At 39.9% G+C, this 21,938-nt stretch overlaps 2 protein-coding genes across 3 annotated transcripts in view; both read right to left on the bottom strand.

Moving 5' to 3' along the window:
- nsun3 (NOP2/Sun RNA methyltransferase 3) overlaps positions 1-12,903 on the bottom strand; it is a 43,290-nt gene extending 30,387 nt beyond the window's left edge. Inside the window, exons 1-3 of the mRNA XM_078232001.1 lie at positions 12,490-12,903; positions 8,322-8,437; positions 2,394-2,737 (exon numbers count right to left, since the gene is read on the bottom strand). Coding sequence (XP_078088127.1) covers positions 2,394-2,737; positions 8,322-8,437; positions 12,490-12,636 — 607 coding nt within the window. The 5' untranslated portion in view covers positions 12,637-12,903. The remainder of the gene's footprint in view (positions 1-2,393; positions 2,738-8,321; positions 8,438-12,489) is intronic.
- Positions 12,904-18,606: 5,703 nt separating this feature from the next.
- arl13b (ADP-ribosylation factor-like 13b) overlaps positions 18,607-21,938 on the bottom strand; it is a 79,516-nt gene continuing 76,184 nt past the window's right edge. For both annotated transcript variants that reach the window (XM_078232545.1, XM_078232546.1), the window contains one exon: positions 18,607-21,888. The gene's annotated coding sequence lies outside the window, so the exon portion shown is untranslated. The remainder of the gene's footprint in view (positions 21,889-21,938) is intronic.

The following is a 21,938-nucleotide window of genomic DNA, read 5'->3' as shown; positions in this document are numbered from 1 at the left end:
TGATATCTTATTCTTTTGCAATTGAATTGTTGTTGGGAGGGTTTGAGAAAAAGATTTTTTATTTTTGTCTTTTTACCCACTCTTTCTTAATTCCATTTCCCTCCTCTATTTTGTTTCGTGTGTCTGATTTTACATAGTCTAACTTGCAATTCCTGTTTTAGACTCTGGATGCCTTACTAAGGATTTAATTGAAGTGACACTCTGTTGCTAAACCGGGATCTTGGGTTCATGTCACACTATCGGTAACCCCCTCAGCTTGTCTGGACTTGCAGAATCTCACTGGCTGTCCTGTCTAATGCTCCCTCCACTCACATTGTCTGTATCTTTAAGACTTGGTTAGCTGTAAAGATTCGCATTCTAATCAGTATTCTGTAACTTGAGTTTGTGTCTCTGTGCCTTGTTTGTGAGCAGATATCCACTCCATCTGACGAAGGAGCAGCGCTCCGAAAGCTAATGGCATTTGCTACCAAATAAACCGGTTAGACTTTAACCTGATGTTGTTAAAACTCTTATTGTGCTTGCTCTGTCACACAGATCTTAAATCCCCTTTAGAGGGCACCATGGTGTTTCAGACTCACAAGACTCATTGGTTTGCCACTGACAAAATCCAAGCCAATACCTCAAATAGACTTTTACAGATGCAAGTAATTTAACTTCTCGTCAATATACAATTTCTATTTGAAGCATTCGCTGTCATTAGAAATAATTAAATCTGCATCCATACGTACCATAGATGATCCTGTTTGTAAGAAGCTCACAGACAGGATTTTTTTTGCTGTTAAAAGTTGTCTAAAGTAAATAGTCAGCCATATTTTTCACGAAGGTTAATTTATGTTTATGTCCATTTTCTGTCGCAGAGTCAGCTTAAATTCATTGTTTCTTCTTTTAGCAATTTCTAATTGTTTTATCCCAATTATGATCTTTTGAACTTTATTGGATTAATTGTCTCATTCTTTATGACACCGCTTCAAAGGCTCTTTGTTTCAGTAGCTGGTTAACCCCCTCAAATTGACAGTTTGTTAGACAGGTTTGGAAGCTTTTTCATAAACATAGTGTATCCTGATCTCAAAAAATCTAATTCCAGCCTGTTCCAATGACTTGCTCCTCAAAAACAAGCAAAGAAATTGCATAGAAACACTGCTCATGTCAAAATAGTGGGAGCTCTTGGTGAAAATCCTCCAGCCATAATGAGTGGGTCCATCCCAACCAAGCAGCACAAGCAATCATCCAATGAGACCAACTAACTTTTCCAGAGATTGGTTGCTTTGCTCACGCTTCAGGGTTTTTGTTTCTCACTTATTATTCAGGCCTGCACAATAATAGAACCATTACATGTACAACGTGGGTGTTATTTTAAGATACTCGCTGAAGCTTGTACTCAGCTCAGCAACAGGCAGTAGAGTAAATGCAAGCAAGCATAAGCAAAACCAGTTCATTTTCTAATATTAGGAGAGAGCGGCATGGAAGTGTCAACTCTCTCCTATCAGTAAGGTACATTCATAAGTAAATTTACAAGGATGCACCTCCTGGGCACCTTTTTAAATTTGATTTTGCACCGGGTTGCAGTTATATCCAAAGCTCCAAGCGGTGGGGATCCATTAACTAGTGATTGTCTGGAACCTATCAGGAGCAATGCAGCTGTCAAGCCACCAACCTGAGTCCCAGGTTACAATCAGGAGAATTTTACTGGCCCACAATAGACGGGATCATGATGGAGGAGGGGGGGGGATTAGCTCCCAATTATGCCCCACCGTTGGGGAGTTTTACCGATGGTGGGACTGGCTTCTGGCAGGGGCTTCCTGCCACAAGGAGATGGGAAACAAAATTAAATATTCCAATTGATCATTAATGGCCATTTTACCAGGTAAGGAGATTTTTTTTTTATTCAGAGGATGATGCAAGTAGGATAGGCAGCCCCAACCCCAAGGCCCCAGTAATAACCTCAGAGGGGTTTCTGCTTCATTGGTATAATCTGTATTTTTTATATATAAATGTCTCTTCCGCCAGGTGGCACTGCTGAACTGCCGGCCCTCTGATTGGGTCAGCATCTTTAGGGAGAGGGTGACTATCCTTCACAAGACAGCAATCCCATCAGGAACTGCCGCCTGTAAAATTCAAGGAAGAAGTCCCAGTCGCCAGCCGGCGTGTTGCTTACGTGCATTTCAGGCCACTCCTTTCTGAATAAAATTCTGCCCAACATCAGCTTTTTCATTTGTTATAGAAGTTGCTTCTCATTTACTGAAACACGACGCATAAGACCACTAAAATGGAACATGAACAACAGATGGAAAAATTAAGACAACCTCAGCCTGCAGCAAAGTGCAAGCATGGCAATTCTGAAAAGTGAAAGCATGGCATGAGCTTTGGGAAGCACATAAAATAACAAAGATTACCTGGTGTGGCATACTGCATTATTGCCACAGACTTTCCTCCAGGGGCAGCACACATATCGAGCACACACTCGCCATCTTGTACATCCAATGCAAGGACAGGCAACAAAGAGGCTGCATTCAGAAGATAATACTGCTTCAACCTTTCAGCGTGGTGTCGAAGTCTGGGGAGCCGGCACTGGATGTTGCCGATGTAACATCGTAAAGAACGCCGGGCAAAAGGCAAAACATCTGGTAGGAAATTGGAATATCCCTGAGATTGAAGGTACTGTTCAAATGTTACACATTGGCTAAACTTGTTCACAAGCACTGCATACTGCCAGCTGGAAGGAAGCAGGAGCACTTCTCTGAAAGACAACCAAACAAGAAAAATCAGTGCAAGTTAAACTGTTACAGCGCTTCCTTTGTGTGCGAGGGGGGAAGGGGGGAATGTTGTTGGAGCAGAAAGCTTGAAATTTTTCCTAAAATCTGAGACGAAAGGAATGACTGATATCTGTATATTCAGTACTTCCATAATTTAATCATGATTACGAGTAGATAGAGATTATGTTTTCTCCATGAGATTATGTGCTGTTGTATTGCGCTAAGTGCATTTTGGAATACGCACTTGCTGGAGCAGCTCAATTCTCTGGTGAGTGGTTAATAAAAGGATTATATGCTGGCAATCTCAAATAAAAATCAAATCAATAATATTTTAAATGTCCAAATCTAGCAAGTTAGACAGCAACACAAGACGTTCTATTTGCCCAATGTGGACTGTACGTTGTCTCTTTCTAAACATACACCCAAATTACCAAAGGACAGAAAACTTTATTGGTTAGCAGAGCCATTTCTTGGGGGGCCCAAAATGAGTGCAGGGCTGCTGTTGAAGAATAACCAGCTAAAAAGATGCTGCCTATCTGTGCAGAGTACTGTAAGCACCCTGCTATGTTGGGTGGCACGGTAGCACAGTGGTTAGCACGGCTGCTTCACAGCTCCAGGGACCTGGGTTCGATTCCCGGCTTGGGTCACTTTTTACATTTGGCTCCAGATGATCTTGCAAGCCGGTACCTAAGGATGGATAATAGAAATCATAGAAACCCGACAGTGTAGAAAGAGGCCATTATTGACAGGTGTCTAGGTCTCCAATGAGTCCTTCGGTGTCTAGAATGGCTGGTCTATTATCAAAGAGCTCTCGAGGACCGCAAAACTGCTCACCTCAGGCGCCTGATTACTAACTCTGCTCTGAAAAGTGAAGAATTTCATACTTAGAATTTTGCAGCAGTCTCATCCCTAAAGAGATCCTGCTAACCCACCTCTTCCCTGGGCATATTGTCAGGTATTAGTCCTTAGAAATTCACAGACGTGGTTGAGCCATCATTGGGCACACACTTATACCAGAAGCTGAAGTCCTGGGAAGTGCTCCAACCTCTGGTCCATAAGCAACAGTTCTACTAAGTGAAGCAAGTTCATGCTTTAGGCTGTGAACAATGAATGAAATGGTATATATCTTTTCTTCTCAACAATTCCAACCTTAAAACAGCAGTGTCAATTCTCATGGCTAGGTTGATTGTAACTATAATTTCTAGTCGCATCAAACTGTTTCTCCTTCTCCACAGATGCATTATGAAATTCTTATTTGACCCCTTTCACACAAAGTTCAAAGTACATTTCTGAAATATAACAAATATATTACATATAATTTAAAAGCTGGCATCCTAACCTGAAAACTATACATTATCTTTGTTTAGTTACACACTATTTCAAAATATACAAAAAGACAAAATACACCAATAACTATTGATAGAAAAATGACAGACATTTTGAGTAATTTGGTAACTACGTATGTAATCATTAGACCACCATAAAAATAGCTTGGTAGACTATATCATAAGTTCCATAAATTCATTTCCTTGTGCATGCATATTTATACTGTACAACTGCAAATAGACAAGGCAGTAGTAACTATATAGTACTTTAGTCATAAGACTTTTAACAGATGAAGCTCAACGAAATCATTTTACCAGCAACTCCTGAGTGTTCTCCTAACCCACTATAATCTGTAGCTTTTTGATAATCTACTTTCAGTAGAATTAAACTCCCGTGTACAGAGTATCAATTACTCTGGATGCTTACTGAATTACAGTGTCCGTATATACATATATATATATATGCACAATTAAGGACAGAAATCTTTAAGTTACTACCAAAGATATATTCATTTATAGGCGCACTGTTGTAATCTTTGCCAATGGAACTAGGGCAGAATCATGATTCGATTATAATCACGACTGAACAATCTCTCTGGCCCCAGAATATTTTTTTTAATGCGGAGTCACATTCCCTTGAAGTAAATGTTGTAGATTTTTTTTTAATTAAAGTTTTTTAGAAGTTCATGTTTTCTTATTAAAGTTTCTCTGCTAATCCCATATTTTGTCTTGTTTGTTCTATACCATGATTTAAATGCAATTTGTATTTACTGCTTTTTGCAGTATTTTTCAATTCGATTGGTTGATTAGCCTCTCTGCCTTGGCCACAGACCCAAAAGATGCTCTGGCAAATGTGACAGCTTAAACTAGCATTGGAGGAGAGGAAGAAAGGGTAAGGTAAGGTGATGAGAACAGCTTTTTGAGTTGAATGGTGAGTGTTCTTTCACCAATGACCACAAAACTCTGACCAATGTAAACATTTATAATACATCAAGCACAGTAAAAATGGAGCATTTCATCTGATCCTGCCACAAATTTGGAAGGAATTTCCAAATAGATGCAAGGTCCAATTGAACAGTAGAACATAGAAGAGTACAGCACAAGAACAGGCCCTTTAGCCCATGATGTTGTGCCGAACATGACACCAAATTAAAATAATCCCTTCTGCCTGCCCTTGGTCCATATCCCTCTATTCCTTGCATATTCATGTGCTTATCTAAAAACCCCTTAAACGCCCCTATTGTATCTGCCTCCACCACCACCTCTGGCAGCGCGTTCCAGGCACCTACTACTCTGTGTAAAAAGCTTGCCCCTCACATCTCCTTTGAACTTTCCCCCTCGCACCTTAAGTGCATGCCCCCTCGTATTAGAGATTTCAACTCTGGGAAAAAGATTCTGACTGTTAACCCTATCTATGCTTCTTTTATAGATTTCCCTCAGCCTCCGCTGCTCCAGAGAAAACAACCCTACTTCATCCGGCCTCTCCTCATAGCTCATACCCTCTAATCCAGGCAGCATCCTGGTAAATCTCTTCTGCACCCTCTCCAAAGCCTCCACATTCTCCCAGTAATGTGGCGACCAGAACTGAACACAATACTCTTAAGTGCGGCCTAACCAAAGTTTTATAAAGCTGTAACATGACATCCTGACTCTTGTACTCAATGCCCCAACCAATAAAGACAACCATGTCATACACCTTCTTTACCACCTATTTACTTGTGTGGCACTTTCAGGGAGCTATGGACTTAACCCAAGATCCCTCTATACATCAATGCTGTTCAAGGTCCTGCCATTAACAATATATTTACCCTTAACATTTGATCTCTCAAAGTGCAGCAGCTCAATTCTGTTTAATTTCTGGGGGTCCAGCATCATAAAGCTTTAGATGAACTTTACAATGTTATATTTAAATATATTCAACTCAGAATGATTTGAGTTTCCCAAATGTCAAAAAAATACAAATAAGTAAATACACAATTCTGGAACTCCACAAGATTCACACAATTTGCGGTACTAAAATACATTCTTGCTGAGGAAAACCAAAATGCAATAAACTCCAAATTAACTAAGGAAATAAACTACCTGATCTTTGGATGGAAAGACCCTGTTTGTGCTGTAATTATGACTAAGGTTGCCTCTCTGATTGCTATGAGGAGGAACTGGGAATCAGGTCAGTCCAGCTACTCTAGCCTGCAGATTGGTTGCTCTGTTAATTGGATATGTGGGTCAACTGGTGCTAACTAGATCCGGTCTTTTTGGCTTTCCCGTGCCTTCGCCAGAGGCTAAGTCCAGTTTGGTTAACTATACACTGGTGCCCGGTACCTGGCCCATGCCTTCACTAGAGGCTAAGTCCAGTTTGGTTAATGTTTTCTGACAAATGTGTTTGAGGCCACACTCTTGTTAATTAGATCTAGGAGCAACTGGATTTTGCTACGCTAATTAGTTACAGGTGGTCCCAATGTTGTACAGCCAATCAGACACCAGTAGGAGAAACAGCTATCACCAGAAGAAATCTCTAAAATATCCAATTGCCATGCTTCTGAAATTCAAGCATTGTTGCATTAACTCTGATGAAAATTCGTAATTAACAGATAGGGAATGATCTTAGGCTTAACAGTAGCACTTCCACCACTGATTTATGTGAAGGGTCTGAGTCCTTTCCAGATAGCCCCAGCGAATGGAGGCTAGTATATGGATTCTGAATACTCGGAACATCCATTATATTTTGAATGAAGAACCACCGACTGAAAGGTAGAATAAACCACCTCTAAGTCAGAAGGTTTGTATTTTGTCTCACTCCAGACCATCCAAGCAAGCAGAGTGTTGGTTCTGAATAGCACCTAGTAACAGTACTAATATCTGGAGGGAAACAGAAAATGCTGGAGAAACTCAGCAGGTCTGACAGCATCTGTGGCTGTATTCTCTCTCCACAGATGCGGTCAGACCTGTTGAGTTTCTCCAGCATTTTCTGTTTTTGTTTCAGATTCCAGCATCCACAGTATTTTGCCTTTATAATATCTAGAGGGTCTAGGTTCATCCCCAGTGTAAAGGAAAGTTGGAATTTTTAGTATTAGCAGCAACAGAAAACCACCTCAACTACTCTTCTGTAGTAAGTAGCTCAAGAATGATAGAGACTTTAGTGAGGCCCTACCAACGGACAAAATATGATGGATGAACAAACAGAATAAGTTCATTTTAATGGTCGAATGAATGTAGGTAATACACAATATTAAACTTAACAAAAGTGGAATAAAGTAGTCAGCACACTTGCACTTCCAGAAGGGAAAAGCATAGAAATTATGGTAATCTATGCTAATACTGAAAATGGTTAATGACTATATTGCCAAAACATCAATAATCTACATTTATTTATTATACACTCAAATTGCAGATATATGTCTAAAAGGTGCAAGGCCATCTGAGGATTGGAAAGCAGACATTGCCAAATTTAACACCTTGACTTTGCAACTATGAAATAACTAATGCTCTGACAAATTTGTGTTTCATAAGCTTACGATGAAGGAGCCACATTCCCAAAGAAATATTCTTTAATATCAGAAACATTATTCCTCGTTAGTATTGCTTTTTATTGTAAGCTATCTTTTTGACCAGACTTTAATGAGACTAACATGCACCAAACTGAAGAATATTTTGTCTCTATAGGGTACCCATTTCATGCTTTGCAGATTTGAGTTTTTGATCCTACCTGTGTGAAAGACAATGTTAGGAATTGCTGAAAAGAATCATGGGGATTTCAGCACAGAAAGTAGTCATTCACTTGGTATGCCTTTGCTAACTCCACATTACACCTATACTTACAACTCCATTTCACCCATATGTTCCACCCAATTTTCCCTTTACACAGCCCCATCAAGCCACTGTCCTATCTAAATCTCATCACACAAACAATTCTTCAAAAGACCCAAGGTTTAAATCATTTAATTTGTTCATTAATTTTAACACTTCTTCTTATATCAGGTTTGGTTCAGTAGTAGCACTTCTGCTTCCAAGTCAGATCATCATGGGTTCAAGCCCCATTCTGGAGACTTGCGCATGTACCTTAGGTTGAGACTTTAATGCAGTTGTGTTGGATAACTGCATTGCTGAAGGTGACACATTTCAGATGAGATGTTAAATTGAAATTAGGGTCACATCTATGGGATGTACTCATGGCTTAATTTGTATTTTACAATATTTAGGTTTTACTTCAATCTAATTTAATAGGAAGGAAATTACTTATTACCTGACTTTGTTCCATAATTCGCCAAGTTCTTGTCCATATCTTTCATCAAAATATTCCAAAACAGGTTTGCAAATTTGTTTCTGTGGTTTCTGTCTGATATGAGACTTCTTGTTTGTCTAAAAGCAAAATTGACAACAGTAATTACTTCCGCCAACTCTGGTTGTTCATTATGAATCTGTCTTTTACTTGGTGTCATCTTCTTTTCTCCTGTTATTGCTATGTGGAACATAACCAATAATACAATTCCTGCATTCAGTGGAAACTATCTAGAGATCACTTCTCAAATGGTGGTAAGTATGCAGCAAGAATTCTTAAGTGCCCCCCTTGTGCTGTGTACATGTCGTTTACATCAAAACAACAGTGAAAGCAAATAAAGTTCTCTCCCTGGCAAGGTTTTGGGAGGTTGGGGAATGTGTTGAGAAAAAAGAAATATGTAAAATGGCCAGTTGGAAAAAGTACTAAAGGGTTGCTCGTCATACCCTGATGTGTAACATAACATACCTTCAGTAGAAAAGGGAGGAAAGGTGTTTATGATCGACAAAAACAAAGGTCATGTTTTCCACAACTTCTATTTCTTTCAAAGTACATTCCAGTATCTTTGCAATACTTTAATACCTTGCAATAATTCCTTTACTATTCGAGGAAAATTATCCACTGACTGTGAAACTATTTGGAAGCGATTACAATTAAGAACTGCCCTATATAAAATATAATTCTCTCAAAACTAAATCTATTGTGATACATGATTTTAAATGTTGTACTCATTGGCAGGTGGGGGATGGAGGTAAGAATATTTTCACAAATTAATAGCTAGAAAAGACCAGTTTACTAACATCTAATTTCTAAAATGCTAATGGGGTGGCACGGTAGCACAGTGATTAGCACTGATGCCTCACAGCGCCAGGGACCTGGGTCAATTCCCGGCTTAGGTCACTGTCTGTGTGGAGTTTGCACGTTCTCCCTGTGTCTGCATGGGTTTCCTCCCGGTGCTCCAGTTTCCTCCCACATTCTGAAAGATGTGCTGGTTAGGTGCATTGGCTCGAACAGGGCCAAACTGTGGTGACTCGGGGAATTTCATGGTAACTTCATTGCAGTGTTAATGTAAGCCTTACTTGTGACTAATAAATAAACTTTAACTTTACTACCACAAGGTCCACAAGGGAAGCTATTGTTTTTGTCCAACTGCTCTATTTATATTATCCACAGTTTGTGCATATATTGCTCCTAAAGTTCTTGTTAGTTTCTTGCTTATTTGCTCACCTCAGGAATATAAACATTCTCAATTTAAAATGTTTAAATGTGAAATGTTTCACTTTGCTTCGAATGATCGTAAATTATTGTTATGCAAAATCCAAGTAGAAATTGATATCTTGGTGCAATTAACTTAGGTCAACAGCTGTTCCCACAGAAACAGGTTAACATAAAGCAGGTTAACATCCTACACTTCCACACAGTATATAAACGTGACTAAGATGTTGGAATCGATTTCCAAGATTATACTCATAACTAGGCAAATCTCTTTCCAGTTTCTCTTCTATCTATATTTTCTGAAGTTACTGAAGGTGCAATTACAAAACTCAAATTATCCACAAACTAAAAATTATACTAATTTTCAATATGTCCATTCCATTACTAATTTCTTGTCTACACTGCACATCCCAGTCACTGTTCTTCAGATCTTTGTGAACCTTCTCTTGGTCTTGTACTTCCAAATTCATTAATTGAACTTTCATGTACATCTCTAAACCATTATGTGGTTTTACATTAGTTACATTCCTGGCTATCCAACATTTTGCAAATCTATCTGTGCTATAGTTCATGTCAGAGATCCCCCATTTTTGTTCTCTCTTAAATTCTGCTTCTTTACATTAATGATCACCTATGCTCAATAATATAAAGCAATCTGTTCCTTTGCTGATATTCCACTCCACATTTCAGTGTACACAATTTATTATACAATAGTTTAATCATTCTGGTCTCCAGTATACTTTTTTGCTTGATTTAACATTCTGATATATTATCATTTCCTTTTTAATTCCACCCCTGAATTTTCTGTCGTTCTCTTGTCTTTCTGCAGTTTTAAACTTTGGGCATCTGAAATAAGTATTCTTTGTTGCCTTATTGTACTCTTCGTGCTCTTTGATGTTTGGCAGGTTGGTGGTGGTAGTGGGGGAGATAGATTTGTAAATCCCATACTTATTATGGAAAAATGTCTGTTCTGAACCCTATCTCCTGCTCAAATGCCCTCCTCACGTCTGTGATTGCCTCCTTAACCAACACTGCAACCCTTCCCTTTTTATCCTCCTCCCTAATCCATCTGAAAACCCTGCAACCTAAATGTTGAGCTGCCAGGTCTGTCCATCTTTAAGCCATAATTCAGTAATAGTTATATCATCATACTTTCACGTGTTTGTCTATGCCCTCACCTCAACTGCCTTATTCACCAGACTCCTTGCATTAAATTATATACCATTAACTAGTGATTTCTTTGTTGTCTATTTTCTCACATTTGTTTCAAAGATGTCCTATACTCAGTTATTAATTTTGCCCTGAGATGCTGCAAACACACACAGTGTTGACCATGGCAGCCACTACCTGCCAGGCATGCTCACTGTTGTCCTCTGAGGAGGGTGCCAAAGCATGCAACTCTCCACAGAAAATGGAACTCACTGTCACAGAGAGTGGTCAAGGCAGACAGCACGGATGCCTTATACAGGGTGGTCATTAATCTAGTCATTAATCTACTAGATGATTTTTATGTCTGGTGTTTTGTACCTTAGCACATTTAATACAGTAAATCACTGGCAAATACTGGTGCTCTTTCCAATCCCCATCCGCAGCAGCCTCAAACTGACTGGGACACAAGACAAGTTGGTTTTCATAATTGTTTTCCACTTCTTGTTGTCTTTCCCTTGCAATTGGGCCTTTTCCATCTGATTTACATTTCAAAATTATAGGTTAGTGGCACTGTTGTTTATACTTAAACTTCAGCAACTTCAGACAAAAAGGGCAGATGTGTGATAAAACTCAAAAAGTGCTGTCTGAACTGCAATACGTCATCAGCAGCTACACAAAATCATCTTGGTTGGCAGATGCATTGAACCACCTGAAGTTCCTGCACTTGCACTAAACTTGCCTCTCAATGAGTTAGGTGTCAAATCCATTCCAGTCTAAGTGCCGCTTGCATGACATGATAGCTGAATTATTACCACTCAACCTTTCCAGTACTGAAAATTAAGTGTCACTAATGTCCTTTAGAGAAGGAAATATCCTTTAGGAAAGAGCACAGTGGTTAGCATCGCTGCCTCAGTGCCAGGGCCCCAGGTTCGATTCTCGACTTGGGTCACTGTCTGTGTGGAGTTTGCAGGTTCTCCCCATGTCTGCGTGCGTTTCCTCCGGATGCTCCGGTTTCCTCTCACAGTCCAAAGATGTGTGGGTTAGGTGGATTGGCCATGCTAAATTGCCCCTTAGTGTCAGGACTAGCTAGGGTAAATGCATGGGGTTATGGGGATAGGGCCTGGGTGGGATTGTGGTTGGTGCAGACTCGATGGGCCGAATGGCTTCCTACTGTACGGTAGGATTCTGTGAAATCTGCCGTCCTTACCTGGTCTGCCCTACATGTGATTCCAGAGCCACAGCAATGTGGTTGACTCTCAAATGCCCTTGGGCAACTAGAGATGGACAATACATTCTGGCCAGCCAGCAACACCAATGTCCCATGAATTAATTTTTTTAAAGTTTGTACACATTCTCATTCACTCTGGTTTCAATTGCTGTTAGAGATTTTAAAACCTTTCATTTCACTTTTCTTATGTTTCTGCTCAATCCCATTTCCTCTCCCACGTCTTTAATGTATTTCTCTGTAGCTGATATGACACTGAATTCACCCTCTCTAAACTTTAATTTAACAATCCTTCAATCTGTTTATTCTTCTTCCCCATTATTAACATTTAAAAAAACACAATTAAAATCCTGAAGCTGCCTCAGGCTGAACTCTGCCTCAGGACAACCCAACAGGAGTAACCTGTGGCTGCAGCAAACTATCAGGCTGCTCTGCCCATCGAGCCGGCCCCGCTGGCAGCCCCTTTCCCCGGGAAACTGCGGCCCGGCCCCGGCCCCAGTCCCGGCTCCCGCCGTGTCGCTCCCCCGCCTGGGCTCCGGCTCTCACCTGCTGCCGGGGCCTGGATTCGGGCCCGAGGCTGCCGCCGCTCCGCCCGGCGGCCGTCAAAGACTTACACCGGGCGAGGGAGGCAGCGAAGCGGGCGCCGCAACCGGCTTGAGCCAGGAGAGGGGCCGCGGCGGCTCCCGGAACCATAGCGACCGCCGGCCGGCCTCTCCACAGAGTTTCACCGGGGCCGCCCTACAGGAACCGGGGATCCACTGGGTCCCACCCCGGACAGATCCCAGGACAGACTCCCAGGGCTTCCACTGGGACCCACTCCTTGGACAGGCCCCAAGGCTTCCACTTTATTACTCTTTGCACAATGCTAGATCTTTAAATTAGTATATTTTCCCTTGTCAGTTCTGCAATATATTGCTCCAGGAACCCCACACATTTACCCTAGCTAGTCCCCCTGACACTGAGGGGCAATTTAGCATGGCTAATCTACCTAACCCACACAGCTTTCGACTGTGACAGGAATGATGTGGAGATGCCAGCATTGGACTGGGATAAGCACAGTAAGAAGTCTCACAACACCAGGTTAAAGTCCGAAACGTTTATTTGGTAGCACAAGCTTTCGGAGTGTCGCACCTTCTTCAGGTGAGTGAGGAGTTGTGTTCTCAAACAGAGCATATACAGACACAAACTCAATTTACAAGATAATGGTTGGAATGCAAGTCTTTACAGGTACAGACAATGTGAGTGGAGAGAGGGTTAAGCACAGGTTAAAGAGGTGTGTATTGTCTCCAGCCAGGACAGTTAGTGAGATTTTGCAAGCCCAGGCAAGTTGTGGGGGTTACAGATAGTGTGACATGAACCCAAGATCCCAGTTGAGGCCATCCTCATGTGTGCGGAACTTGGCTATCAGTTTCTGTTGAGTTCAGCCTCTCTCCACTCACATTGTCTGTACCTTTGAGACTTGATTACCTGTAAAGGCTCACATTCCAACCATTATCTTGTAAATTGAGTTTGTGTCTATATATGCCCTGTTTGTGAACACAACTCCTCACTCACCTGAAGAAGGAACAACACTCCGAAAGCTTGTGCTACCAAATAAACCTGTTGGGCTTTAACCTGGTGTTGTGAGACTTCTTACTGTGGGAGGAATCCAGAGCACCCGGAGGAAACCCACGCAGACACAGGGAGAACGTGCAAACTCCACACAGACAGTGACCCAAGCCGGGTCCCTGGCGCTGTGAGGCAGCAGTGCTAATCACTGTGCCACCCCTGTCACAATCTGTCAGAAAAAAGACACAAGCTCATCTTCTAGACCTGTGTCATTTTGATTGTTCCATTGTATCTGAGGGTTAAAAATCCCTCACAATTATTACATTGCCTTTGCTAGAAGCTCCAGTAACTTGTTAAATGCTCTGTTCAAGGGGGAACTATATGCTGCTACTCCCACCTGTTTACAGATTATTTATTAGTAGGATTACATCAACACTGCAATGAAGTTACTGTGAAAATTCCCTTGCTATTTCTGGCTATTCCCAATCTCCACGCATACTGATTCGACTTCATGATCTTCCAAGCTCAGATCCTTTCTCACTAGTGTCCTTATCTCATCCTTTACTGTTTGAGTTCTCCCTTCTCCTTACCATTCTGTCTGTTTTTCCAAAATATTGTGCATCTTGGAAAATTTATTTCTCAACCTTGTAACCATATCTCTGTAATGGTGATTTAAACCACTTTAAACCACTTGTAAACCACTTAAATTTAAACCACTTGTATCTATTTGTGCCACTTATTCATCTATCTTTATGTGGATGTTTCACAGACTCAGATAAAAATTCTCTAATTTATTTTTTTCTACCACAATATCCTGTATGGACCTTACTTGGTGACACTCATACTTTCTAAACCTTTCTGTCCCACTCTGCTTGTCTTTCCTATATTGCTACACTGTTCAGTTGCCTTGAGCTTTCTCTTTGGATTTCAAAATTCCCCTTCACTGGACTTAACCACTCCTCCATCCTCATTTGTTTAAAGCCTTATCCACAACCCTAGCCATATGATTGGCCAAGACACACACTAGTCCCAGTCTGATTTAAATAAAATTCCATCCCAGCAGAATAGCTTCTTTTTCTCTGAGTATTGAGCTCAGTGCCCCATGAATTGAACCCCTCTTTCCCACAACAATCTTTGAGTCACGCATTTAATTCTGTAATCTAGATTTTCCCAAACTTTTCCAGCCACGGAACCACTTGTGACCTCCCAAGAGCATCGAGGAACCCAAAACATTCTTATGTCGAAGACATAAGAATAAGTTGTGGAATAGGTGCGACCACAGAAACCAAATGTATATAATTCTTTTCTAGCTATATTTATGTATACATACATACTATAAAAGCAATGAAATATTTTGGTCGACAAAGTACTGAAGTCTGACCTTTGTCATATTTGATGGGAGGAGTGATGCTGGCTCCTTTGCTCACAGATCGATTGATGCCAGGGTTGATTTGGAGAGCTGGTTCTCATTTCAGGTATGGCATTCAGTCTGCTCCTACTTTTTGCATTTGTCACAGAGTACCGAGGAAAACCACTTTCACACAAGTATATTGAGGCGAAAGGAAGGAGCTCACAAACTGCTCTGTTTGCCCCATTAAGCTGCTGTAAAAATTCATCAGTGGAAGTTCACTGAAACGTTGCTTTAGTGTAGTCAGAAGTCATGTCAATCAGGCTCTCATAATGGTGTATTGATAAGCCACCTGGCCTAATTGTTAGTGCAAATGGCTTGCGCACCACATATTGTGCTCATCTGACAGAGAGAAGTATTCCAACAAGGGTGAAAACCAAGTAGGTGCTGTGTAATGTCACTGAAAATATTTTCCTTGGGGATAGAATTAACTTCAGCGAGAAAGTCATTCAATGTGGGAAAGCAGTCAACGGTCTTATTTTCTATGCAGCATGTTCAAAAGTACAATTTCCGCAACAGCAATGAAATCTTATCTCTTGCTGTGAAGGCAGTAATATCCTTTCTTTGTAATGACAGGATCACTTTATTTAGCCTTGTAAAAATATCTGTAAGATATGCAAATCTTAAAAGTCTTGAGGTACTTGTAAAACAATTCTGAAAATTGATATTTCTGACCCACACAAAACACCAACAGTTCACGATGAAGCTCAACAAAGCTCATGGGCATTTTGCCTTGTTACAGCCACCTCACCTTTGTATATAAGAGCAGCAGTGCTATGTGCTCACTGCTCATTTCGTCACAAGGAATTTGAAACAGTCTCAATTTCAGTGGACAATCTTTAGCGCTGTAGTTAATTTGCACCACCCCATTCAGCACAATTTGTAGAGGTGCAGGCATCTTCTTAACAGTGAGTGGAAGCCTATGGAGGATACAGTGACTGCTTGTGCAGCATGGTGCTACAGCTTTGATCTGCACTATAACACTTGCCCTCTTCCCAACCATTGCCCATGCATCATCAGTGTGCACATCAACACATTTCTCCCAACTAGTTCCATGTCCTTCGATAAAGTTTTTAATGCAGTTGAATATTTCTTCACCAGTGTTGCTCTCAGTGGGTCACCAAGGAGCAAGTTGCCTTCAATTAGTATGGTGTGCAAATACAAACAATATTGCAAGGCCCGACACGGCCTTGGACTCATCTAGCTGTAATCAACATGCTTCTCAACATTTCAGATGAGACTAGCTGATTCTCGATGTCAGAGGCAAGGTCATGAGCTTGATGGTTGACAGTATTGTTGGTGAGTTGTAGCACCTCAGTCTTACCATTTGCAGCCTCATCTAGCAAGCACATTACAATATATTTGGCGCAAGGCTTTATCAGGTTTTTCCCAGGTGCAGGTGCAATGTGGTCGCTTACTTTGTCGGATGCTTCGGTTGTGTTTTCGTTATCAGTCTTGGCAGTTCTTACTACCATGGATTTACTGCTTGTTAGTGAATTAAGTTTTCTCCTGAAGAACCATATGTCTTTATTTTTATCTTTGGAATGATTCATTTCCAAATACCTTCACAGTTTAGCAGTTACCATAGAACTGTTGGATATTTTGTAGCACACAACACATTGCGTTTCAGGGGAAGCATTTTCTCCAGTACACATAAATCCAAGGGACAGATAGCTCTCATCATATTTACACTTTATATTTCCTGCTGCTGCTGCTTCAGTTGACATGGGCAATGAACGGTTCATCATGGAAAGATCATCGCCTGATTGTTCTGCAGTGATTGCCTGAAGTGGTCCATCTTCATCATTTGCTTTTCACTTCTTTGAGTCGCCCTCTTTTAGTCACCAATCCATTGATGAGTAGCACACCTACATTAGCACCAATGAGTGATAAGCTATCAACATATTTGTTTGGCCCAGCTGTCTCCGGTATCTCTGGTAATCACTCAGAGCCTGTGACATCTGGAATTAGGAAGAGGAACAGTTACAAGTGTATTGAGCTACATTCACCAGTTCGGTATATGCATGTCCCCCCTCCCTCCCTACCTCCCTCCCCCCCCCCAACCCCCTCACATCAACCTCTCCCTTGACCACCCCCCCCATTATTTTGATAGCTTGATAAATTCATAATGGAGCCGCAAAACCCAGTTTGTGGTATCCTACTCTAATCAACTTGACCCAATGTCAATTGGCATGTGGGTTAGGTAACAATCCAGAAATGATTACTCTTGACGTCCTGGTGGATCTGATACCCTATCTGTTACAGACCCAACTTTACCTTAGTGCTATCAAACCCTATAAATCTTCTTAGCAGTGCTAAAGAGGACTTCTAGAATACCACATTCCTGGTGGCCCCAAGTTTCTGCCGCTAGACCCCAAACCCTGCCCCAGTGTTTTCAAACCCAAGGACGCCTTTTGCATGTCAAACTCAAGGAACCCCTGCTACAAAGCACCGTGTTCCAAAATTCAAGAACCATTCCTTCAACACAAAAATTTTGATTACTCTCCTCACTTTGCTCTCAGGACAACACACCACAAAACTGACAAAACTTCAGAATACTCGACTCACCACTTAGTATTAAGCCTGCAATCCATCCCTCATTTTATTAAAGTGCAGTACCATGGGATGTGTTATAATGCTACAAAACCTCAGCACCTGCACCAGTCTGCCTAAACTCCAGGATATCTGCACTAGTTTTGCCAGACTCTGGCAATACTGCTCCCTCCAATACCCAAGTTCCCCATTGCTACTAGATTTCTTTTTTGGTGCGTGTGTGGGGGTGGGTGTACGTATACACAGAAAGGGGATTACAAGCTTCCACTGGTGATCTAACAATAACATAAAGAAATGGCACATCCATTTGATCGAACTTTGAATATTGAATCGAGGACAAAATAAGTTCAAGTTATTTTTTTAAAAACAAGACCGTGGTATCTGTTTCACGTAGTCCAGGGAATAAATTTTCCAGGACTTAAAATATTCTAGAAACAATACTTAGAATCATACAGTGCAGAAGAGGCCCTTTGAGTCTGCACCAACACATCAGAAATAATTGAACTCCTACCTAACCCCATCTACCAACACTTGGCCCATAACCTTGAATGTTATGACTTGCCAATTAAAACATTTTTATAGATACATTTTGATATTGTGTATGAAGGGATGAATGAAGCATTTGTGTTTGCAAAAACACAATTGTTTTTAAGCTCAGTTTGCTTAATTCTAGACCTTTTATAAGCTAATACTTCAAGTTGATCAGTTTCTGTTGAATCAGTTCTGCTGAATATTGTTATTTCATATTCAAAATGAAACATGCACTTTTTCCTGCAGTTCTCAAATCAAAACTAGCCATGGGATGAGTAGGCATGATGTTCACATTTCCATATCTCTTTCATGAGGTCAGCATTTTGCTAGTCAGACTGATATTGCTGCCTGCTTGTGAGAATATTGTCATCCTAATTGATGTAGTGTAGATCGAGTTATATGGGTAGGCCAAAGAGATCAGAACAAATGCACAGACACAAAAGACACTCTCATCTTATATACAAACAACTAATTTGGTATGGATTTACTTGATTTATAAGGAATGCCCCAGAAATGATCTGAGTGTTTGATCCTAGGTTATCAGGAGTAAAAATGAATCATTACTGTTGGAGTCTGCAAACTAATGATGCTAGAAAAAGAACTATGCAACACTTTTTAAAAGTTATTTTTATTTTAAAAGACCATAAAATCTTCAGATATTAAATAAAGCCCCAAAGTATAATACAATGGATTTTAATCAGCTTTTGACTAATACATTTTACAGTAACATTTCAATTCTACCACAAAGTACTGACTTTGAAAAAACTGATAAATGTGTTTCACAAATCAGTACTTTAAAAAAAAATGATTACTGGATTACAAATAGATCTATTACTACAAATGGTTCAAAATAATATACATTACTTTCAAAAAGAAGTGTGATTAAGCTAGGGCTTAAAAGGGAAGCACAGTGTAAATCAAAACATTTAATTTGTAATACTTGTTATAGATGTTTGAAACATAAGAAAATAACTTTTTTTTAAAAAAGGAAATTTTATTGCAAACCAATGAGGTGGATTTTAAAAATTGCAGAGCACATAGTTTAACACTTTGTCTTGGAATAAAATAAATAGCAACAACTATGTAAAATTTATGTTTAGATAAAGAAATTAAACAAAATACACATATCAGAAACATAAATGTTTTGATACAAATATTTAATGTTCTTACCAAAAATGAATTCACCATTATTTATGGTATTTTGTTTCATAAGGTGGCTGGTTCAACCCCTCATCTGTGCTGTTAGCCAATTTTATAGTATGACACAAGGTCATCAATCTGAAAGGTTAACTGTTTCTTCCTCCACAGATGCTGTCTGAATTGATGAATATTTCCAGTATATATCCTCTTTTTATTTTAAATGGGCTGTGCGTGTTAACAGCAATTGATCTGTTTCCCAGAACTGGGAGGGTTGTTTGGGTAGGTGGGTGGTGGGAAAGAAAGGGGAAGCAAGAGCCCAGGAAATCAGATGATTTTCCAACATTGGATAGTTATCCAATGGTTCTTACCGGTGGAAATGCACGTCTGGACATCAGCAGCAGAACAGGCTGAACTCAACTGCAACGGCCCACTGGTTAAATACACAAATTATTCAATCTGTCCAGGCTGACAGGCATATAGTTCCTACTTGGTGAGTTATTAGATAGTTGCTGACATTCATTCTTCAACATTAAGCACTATCAAGCAAGAAGAAAGATGGATAATTAGAGGAAGGATTTGTCGCAACCCGAACTTTAAAGTTTTTCTTTTTGTTCGTTTTGATTGATGAAGCAATAGTTTGATGTTCAGTTACATATCCAAGACAATACAGTAAGGTACTCTAATGAAATCTATTAATAAGTTTTGTTCAATTCAGACCACTGTGGGATAGTGTAATAACACTGCAAAGCAGCAGATTTATTTTATTTATTAGTCGCAAGTAAGGCTTACAATAACACTGCAATGAAGTTACTGTGAAATTCCCTCAGTCACCACAGTCCGGCGCCCATTTGGGTCAATGCACCTAACCAGCATGTCTTTCGGAATGTGGGAGGAAACCGGAGCACCCGGAGGAAACCCACGCAGACATGGGGAGAACATGCAAACTCCACACATAGTGACCCGAACTCGGGTTCCTGTGAAGCAGCAGTGCTAACCACTGTACTACCATGCCGCCCCCGGAGCCTATGGAGATGGAGCCTAATGTGGGGAAATACAGTTAGTCTATGATAGGAATAGAAAGAGGTAATATTTTTAAATGATAAAAAATCTATTAAAAGTTAGTGTTCAGAAGGATTTGTGTGTCCTTGTGCATGAAGTGCAGATAATGTACAAGTACAGCAAGCAATTAGGAAGGCAAATGGTATGTTCGCTTTTATTGGAAGGGAGTTGTAGTACACAATGAAGGAAGTCTTGCTGAAATTGTACAAGATTTTGTTTCGATGAAATCATCTCATTTTTCCAAATGCAGAAGATTCAGAGAGGGCATGATATGGTACATGTTGAAATGTTGTTTCCATTGGTTAAGAATCTAGAATTAGGGGCCAAATCAAAGGATAAGGATTGAGATGGGCAGTAACCTCTTCAGTCAGGGGTTTTGAATACTTAAAATGCTGTACATCAGAGGGCTGTGGATACTCAGTTGTTGAGAAAATTCAAGGCTGAGATTAATACACCTTTGTATCCTAAGGGAATCAAAGGATATGGGAATCACGTAGTAAAGTAGAGTTATAGTTGAAGATCAGCCATGATCTTACTGAACAGTAGAGCAAGCTAGAGGGGCATGTGGCCTTCTCCTGGTCCTATTTCTTATGGTCTAACCAAGTGATTCACTGTTTCCTTTTCACAACACGTAATACTTTTTATAAAAATGCAAGATCGTTTTTTGAAAGATGTACAAAGTGCTTGAAAAACTGTCATAAACTCATTTGTAAATACAAATTAGTAACTATTATAAACAAACTCAAAACATTTCAAGAAAGGAAATACGTATTACAGACACAAGATGGGTCATTTTAAATAAGATAAAAATTTAAATTTTACAGACAACTTTCATGACCATTGAAGTATACTACATTATATTACTGTTCTCTACAAGAACAGATCTATCACATCTCAGGATGGAAAATACAAGCCACTTCTAAAATGTCACATTTGACTTTAATCTACATAACCGTGATTTGTTTTCTCTGATCGCAGATTGAGAGTCTTTTAAAGGGAAGTGTTTCTGCAATTTAAAAATTGGGATATTTATGTAAGAAGCTATTACACCATATCCAGAGTCAACTCAGCAGTATACAAGGAAGATGAAGGGATTATTGCTTGGTAATATTACGTGTTTTCTTTTGCTCCATGGAACATCTAACAAAATATCACTACATTAGTACTGGCAGACATTCAATCCAATTGAGTTTCAAGATCGCTTGAATAGAAGTTCTTTCTAAAGCTTTGAAACAAAACCTAGAATATCTGCAGTTCTAAACATAATTAGTTGCATGACTATGTTGCATTTTCTAGAAAGAATGCTCAAAAGACAATAAGCATGAAAGGCATTAAAATGTTTTGTACTATACAAATACCAATTCTTGTATTTAAAAAAGTGATGCTTTTTTCTATCCGGTTTCAGTGCATCCTCATGAACATTTCAACCGATACAAAATTCTACTGGCTTAAACAGCAGAAAAAAATACTTTTGTATATTGTCTCACTGCTTCTTCCTTCTCCAATGTTTACAAAATATACCGCATGCCTGATGTATCTGTTCAACACTTTCCTCGAAATTAAAGTCTGTCCATTCCAGCCATTTATTTGCTTTGCAAACATGCCAATGCAGTTCCAATAGTGTCCTCGAATGCAGAATGGAAAGCTCTGTTCTGTTCTGAAAAGTGACAATAGATTCCCTCCTTGATAAGTTCTTTAGATCTTTCCTGATGAGAAAGAATGAATCGCAAGTTTAATTTTTTGAATAATACTTCAA

The sequence above is a fragment of the Mustelus asterias genome, chromosome 17 (assembly GCF_964213995.1).
Source record: "Mustelus asterias chromosome 17, sMusAst1.hap1.1, whole genome shotgun sequence".
NCBI classification, from domain to species: domain Eukaryota; kingdom Metazoa; phylum Chordata; class Chondrichthyes; order Carcharhiniformes; family Triakidae; genus Mustelus; species Mustelus asterias.
Note: the sequence above shows the minus strand (reverse complement) of the source record. Positions and strands in the feature narration are given on the sequence as shown.